The sequence below is a fragment of the Engraulis encrasicolus genome, chromosome 7 (genome assembly GCF_034702125.1).
Source record: "Engraulis encrasicolus isolate BLACKSEA-1 chromosome 7, IST_EnEncr_1.0, whole genome shotgun sequence".
NCBI classification, from domain to species: domain Eukaryota; kingdom Metazoa; phylum Chordata; class Actinopteri; order Clupeiformes; family Engraulidae; genus Engraulis; species Engraulis encrasicolus.
The window spans coordinates 53,554,678-53,561,538 of NC_085863.1; the positions used below are offsets into that span (position 1 = coordinate 53,554,678).

A 6,861-nucleotide genomic window follows, 5' to 3' on the forward strand; every position below is an offset into this window, starting at 1 on the left:
TTTCCCTATATCTCTTTCTCTCTCTACCTCTCTCTCTCTCCTTCATCTCTATGTTTCTATCACCCTCTCTCTCCTTCCTTCTCTCTATTTCGCTTACTCTCTCATTTTCTTTCTCTCTCTGCCCTGCCCTCTCTTTCTCTCTCTCTCTCTCTCTCTCTCTCTCTCTCTCTCTCTCTCTCTCTCTCTCTCTCACACACCTTATCTCCCTCTCAGGTTATTCTCAGATGGTGCAGGTGGATGAGAGTCGTTCGGGCTACGCTGGCTCGCAGGTGGACCTGGGCTGCCAGTTCATCAACAGTGACCCGCCTGTCAAGATCTCACAGGTATGGGTGGGAATTGGCGAGGAATTCATGATATGACACACGTCACGACACACATGCTACAATACAATACTATCACCATGTACACATATTGTCCTATGGAAATTAATGCGATACATTGCGATATTGAACATATTACACTAAAAGTGTAAATATAGAGCTCAATCACCAGTTGCTGTGTACAGTCTTATCTTACATTTCATCACAACAGACTGGAGGATGCTCGTGAACCATTCAAACAATAATTTTGACTGAATTTTATTTTCTTAAGAATTCATTTTTGGGGTCATGAACCGAAGTAGTATGTTGTGAAAAGTTGTACCACGATATACTGTTGTCGTGATTTTTTTTCTGTACACTCTTACTCGCAGGTCACCTGGCAGAAGTTCGTCAACGGCTCCAAGCAGAACGTGGCCATCGCCAACCCGGCACTGGGCGTCTCGGTGCTGCCTCCGTTTAAAGAGCGCGTGCGCTTCAAGAACCCGATGGTGCGGCGGCCCACACCTTCCCTGGAGGACACCACCATCACGTTCTTCGCCCTCAGGCTGTCGGACGAGGCCGCCTACATCTGCGAGTACACCACCTTCCCAGCGGGGAACCGCGAGAACACCGTCAACCTCACCGTATATGGTGAGAGGAGGAGGATGATGATGATATATTTTTTTTAAAAAAACACCGGTCACAACAAGTTCCTGTAAAAAATCACATAGGGAAATAGATATAGATGAACATAGCTGCATTTACATCTGCTAGTACACCTCCTACTCGGTGAGAAACAGGGAGAACACCGTCAACCTCTCACTCCCTGTGGTAAAAAAAAAAATTGGTCAATGTTCCGGAAAGCAAAAGTCATACAGAAAAGTTACACAGACACAGATGCACACACAGTGGCACTTACATCTGCAAGTACACCACATTCCTATTAGGAAACACTGTCAACTGCACCGTCTGGTGAGAGGGTGATGATCATAAAAAAATGTTCACTCACTTTGTATGGAAAGAGGATGATGATAATGAAAATTAAAAAATAACAGTCACAGTCACAGTCACACGTTCCTGTGGAAAAAAACATCACACGTGTCGTGCAGTATTCTCTCTCACAGATTCACACACAGGTGTTCTTTCGCACACATGCACGCACGCACACACACACACACACACACACACACACACACACACACACACACACGCACACACGCACACACACACACACACACACACACACACACACACACACACACACACACACACACGCACACGCACACACGCACACACTTAAAGCAAAAAAAAAGACAAGTCCTCTCCATACTGACGTGGGCGTTGTTATCACCTTGCTCTGGAAGTGAAACAGAAGGAGCTGGCTTTGCGTCATCTCTTCACCTCCTCACATCTAACCACAGTAGAGAGGAGAGGAAATCCATACTCATAGCCCACAGCAAGATATAATATAAACCATTCCTTTAACCCAGTAAGACACAGCCCCTGTTGTAAATTAGCTGTTGCCTGAATGGCAATAGTAGAGTAGAGTAGAGTAGAGTAGAGTAGAGTAGAGTAGAGTAGAGTAGAGTAGAGTAGAATAGAGTAGAGTAGAGTAGAGTACTTTTTATTAAAATATTAAGGTGTCTGTTACATAAATACACAAATACAAAACATTCACAAAAACCTATACACATAATAATTATAACAATTATTGTACATAACAGTAAACGTATAGCACACTCTTGAGTACCACCACACAATGCTCTTTCTCTCTCTCTCTCTCTCTCTCTCTCTCTCTCTCTCTCTCTCTCTCTCTCGTATACACACACACACTCACACTCACCCACAGCTGGATGGCCCTGGGAACAAAACTTCAATGGCAATGACTGAGTCATAATGTATTGCTCAAGGCCTTGTGCAGTGTTGTAGTACTAGGGTGGTAAAGTTTTTCAGTAATAATAAGCATGTAATTAAATTTATATATTTTTTTGCATGTCTCCTAAAGCCCGCCCCATGATTCAGATGAGCCTATCGACTCCGGCCATCGTGGCGGTGCAGACCAATCAGAAGATGACGGTGGCCACGTGCGTGTCGGCCAACGGGAAGCCCCCCGGCGTGATCTCCTGGGACACGGGCCTGGACGGCGAGGAGAACAGCCAGGAGATCCGCAACCCGGACGGCACCTTCACTGTGCGCAGCGACTACATCATGGTGCCCACCAAGCAGATGCACCAGAGGAAGCTGACCTGCGTCACCACCTACCACAACGAGAAGTACAGCGACAGCGTCACGCTCAACATACAGTGTAAGTCTCTGTCCTTTGGTTTTTTTAAAGTTTCTTTTTTGGGCTTTTATGACTTCGTGTATGATTGGACAGTGAGAGAGTGACAGGAAACCAATGGGGAGAGAGAGATGAGGAAGGATCGGCAAAGGACCCGGGCCGGATCTACAGTAGAAGCATCTCTGCTCTTTCTCCTGTGACTTGGCACAACAGGGAGGGGATTGGCCAGGCATAGCAATGACTCAGTATCAGTGTTGCCAGGTGTGTTTTTTTTAGTATACATTGGGCTGGAAATTATTGTGGGGGCAGCCGTGATGGAAGGGTTAGGAAGTTGGACTGTGGATCACAGGTTTGCAGGTTCAATCCCCACATTTACCAATTCCATCCTCCCTCCATGGCTGAAGTGCCCTTGAGCAAGGCGCCTATTCCCCACATTGCTCCAGGGACTGTAACCGATAGCCTGTAAATATCTGTATTTTGCTTCATGGATTCAAAAGTGTCAGCCAAGTGTAGTGCAATGTAATGTGAAAGAATCATCAGTTACATCTGGCAACCCTGCTCAGTGTGTGCGTTAGGGTGCCTGAACATTACATGTTCCTTTGTGTCATGTGATGTAAAAAGTCGCCCACAGCACTTGCCATATTGGTGCTACAGTAGCTTGCCACCAAAAGAGGAAAGTCACTTTAATTTTTTAGAAATTTGGTTGAGGGGTTTGCTGCGGGGAACTGCGCTAGGAAACATTTCCCGTTTGTCCATGGGGACCCAGGTTCGAAGTCGTCTTTGGTTATTGGTTCTCAACCTTTTTTGAACAAACGCCCCCTTGGCCTCATCACAAGCCTCCCAATGCCGCCTTGACTTTATCATGAGTCTGACAACGCCCCCCTTAGCATTAAAAAATTAAATGGACTAATGCCCCCCCCCAATGGTAAATACTGCCCCCTCTCAGCTGCAACCTTCTCAACGCCCCCCCTAGAGCTCCCCAATGCCCCCTAGGGGGCTGTACCACCCCCGTTGAGAAAGATTACCCTAAGTCGTTTACCCACCTTCCTTCATCTCTCTCTCCCAACCATTCCCTGTGATCTCTTCACTGTCACTATCCAATAAAGGCATCAAAAGCACCCCCCTCCACCACCAAACAAAAAAGCTAAATACATTTCACTTGCCAATTTACAACAAGGAAAGAGCTGATAAGAGTGTAAAATGTTGATGTGACATCCTTTTATGTATTATGTAGGTTGTAACAGGCGTTTAACAGAGCTTGCCGACTTCCATCATGGACTTCAAGCCGTTCATTATTTCTGTCTCTTCGTGTAATTAAAAAATCCATTACACTGCTTTCTGCCTCTTCTGAGCCGGTGACCTTCAGTTTTTGTCCCAGTCTGTACTGTAATGTGGCCTGGTACTTTGATACTCTCTGTCCTCAATGGCATGTGCATCTCCATGGAATACTTGGCTATTTTCAGCGAGTCTAAAAATAACGAAAATTTGATATTTAACATCGACACACAACGGCTAATAAGACAATACAGTGACTGTAAAGACAGATTTGTGCACTTGTTTTGCATCAATATACAGCACTTTATATGTTGTTTTATTTTTTAACAAAGGTTGCTTGCGTTGCACAATACTGTATGTCTGTTTAACAGATGGCATTGTTTAATGATGTAGATTACAAATGTGTTGTATCAGTGACATTTTATTATGCTTAATGCAATGCAATGAAGACTTTGTGGATCTTACAATCATTTGTTTGTTTGTTTATTTGTCTATTACAGATGAGCCAGATGTGACTATTGAAGGATATGATGGGAACTGGTACCTAAACAGGGACAGTGTGCAGCTCGTGTGCCAAGCTGATGCCAACCCACCTGTCTCCTTGTACCAGTGGAGATTGTAAGTCAGCGTCAGTTCACCTTGAGAAAGAGATACTTTTTTTATCTGCAAATTCAAGACTTGTACAGTGTATGTAAATTATGTAATTGGAATTGTATAATGTGTGTGTGTGTGTGTGTGTGTGTGTTTGTCTGTGTGTGTGTGTGTGTGTGTGTGTGTGTGTGTGTGTGTGTGTGTGTGTGTGTTTGTCTGTGTGTGTGTGTGTGTGTGTGTGTGTGTGTGTGTGTGTGTGTGTGTGTGTGTGTGTGTGTGTGTGTCTGTGTGTGTGTGTGTGTGTGTGTGTGTGTGTGTGTGTGTTTTTGTCTGAGTGTGTGTTTTATATGCAAATGTGCTCGTTTTATTGTACTCTGGTGTTGTCCTGTGTCTCTCTAATGTCCTCTCCCCTTCCTTCCACAGCTTGAACGGCTCTATTCCCGACAACGTGGAGGTGCGCGACAACCTCCTGCTCTTCAAAGGGGCCGTGACCTACGACCTGGCCGGCACGTACCTGTGCGACGCCACCAACAGCATCGGCACGCGCTCGGCTGCCGTGGAGGTCAACGTGACGGGTAAGGAGCCAGCATCATTTCAACCAGCACCCTAACAGCACTGTACCGTGTGCATGAGGCTGCTGCTGACAGCATGCATGTGCCGCTGAGCGAGTATGCATGTGTTACTTTGGAAGTGTGCGTGTGTGGCTTGTGAGTATGCATGTGCTCCTATGCAATTATGCTGCTAACGGGGCATAACGCGCTGAGGGAGTATGCATGCGCTGCCTGCAGAGGAAGTATGCTTGCACTTCTACTAATCATGTATGCTCTTAACACGGCTTCCATATCGTGCTGAGTGTAATCATGAGAGCTGACACTGGCCTGCAAAGTATGTTATGCTTCTACTATGTGACTACTATGCGTCTGTTTCTGCACTGCTGAGCATGTATGCTTGTGCTACTTAATAATGTCTTTGCTTGTGCTTCTGAAAGAGCATGGTTATGCTGCTGAATGGGTCTGCATAATGCTTTTGCATGCCCCGGAGTCTTGGCTCGTAGGGCGCCTACATCGCATGCTTAGAGGAAATCGCTGACACGGCCGTTTATCCTAGCGTGACTGCACGCATCACTCTGTGCCATACGACAAATCATTAACCTACAACTGTCTGTCACATTATCCTGTTGTCGTAGCCTGGCTTAACAACACTGGGGGTAACCTTGTCCTATTTCTGGCGATCTTTATGTTTTGCTGTTGTTGTTTTTGGCCAGCGCATAAAAGCATTCAGCACATTTTAGGGGAGTGCTGTAATGTGATGAAGTTCTGTGTGCAAAGACAAGCTGTTAAATTTTTATCTGAGATAAGTAGAAATCATTGTTGTGTTACAAGAGGCATGTGTGGAAACTGCTGTAAAAATGGTGTGGAATTGAGATGTTGCACTTTTGCAGTTATTTTGTCTTATTGTTATTTCTGCTTGTTCACGCTACATTGCAAAGGGAAAGCGTCCGTTGAGATTCTTCCGTTCAGTTTAATCTAATTCAGCGGGTGTGGTAATGTGCAGAATAGCTAATTATTTTGACTAGCAATACATTTGTTCCTTACCAGTTGGGCTAATCGACTAATTGGTTTGGCCTGTAAAATGGGAATAAAACACGAGTGCCAAATCAGTCCTCCCCTGTGCCCAACTGCTTAATTTGGCCAGTAACATATTCAGTTAGCTGATTCCTCTGTCCTCTATGCTGCCAAAAACATGGGCCGACGCTAATAAAAGCAGTCTTTCAAAGCTTCGAACAGTGACATTTTGAATATCATTTCCGAACAATACAGTACATTTAAAATGAGTAATTGACCATCCAAATGATAATTAATTTAGCTATTAAATATAGTTTAACAGTAATTGATTGATCATCACATCTCTGCTAAACACATTTGGCGTAAGTGGTGTGTTTACGTCGGTTGAAATAAAAAGTTGACCTTCCAATAGGTCACTGTCTCCTTGCTTGCACGTCCTTGTCTCCATGCTCCTCCCGGCTGAGACGTGTGAAGACTGGACTGGACGTGTCTGGTCCCCCGGGTCACAGAGACACAAACTAGATCTGTCAGCCTGTGACCCTATCGCATGGTCAGCTTGGATGAACCCACGTATGAATGTCACATCCTGGCATTTCATCATCTGTGCTCCCTAATCTTGATGCAAGCACTGGAGCGAATTCAGAAGCGGTTAGAAGTCTCTCTGGCAGAGCATTACTTAACCTTTAAGTAGAGTCTATGTTATTATAACCTTGAAGTCACCAAAATTGTGATATCCAAGCCTTATTCTGTTACTTAAGCGTCTCGATAATGTCATAGCAGTAGTAGTATTTTCACTGATGGAGTAGTGCAGTAGTGGAGTCTTTTCAGCAAGGAGTGAACTGGTCCGTCA

General features: G+C 44.9%; 1 protein-coding gene across 1 annotated transcript in view; it reads left to right on the top strand.

Moving 5' to 3' along the window:
* The first annotated feature begins 224 nt into the window (after nt 1-224).
* nectin1a (nectin cell adhesion molecule 1a) overlaps nt 225-6,861 on the top strand; it is a 16,023-nt gene continuing 9,386 nt past the window's right edge. Inside the window, exons 1-5 of the mRNA XM_063203990.1 lie at nt 225-323; nt 692-950; nt 2,305-2,604; nt 4,356-4,473; nt 4,870-5,021. Coding sequence (XP_063060060.1) covers nt 225-323; nt 692-950; nt 2,305-2,604; nt 4,356-4,473; nt 4,870-5,021 — 928 coding nt within the window. The remainder of the gene's footprint in view (nt 324-691; nt 951-2,304; nt 2,605-4,355; nt 4,474-4,869; nt 5,022-6,861) is intronic.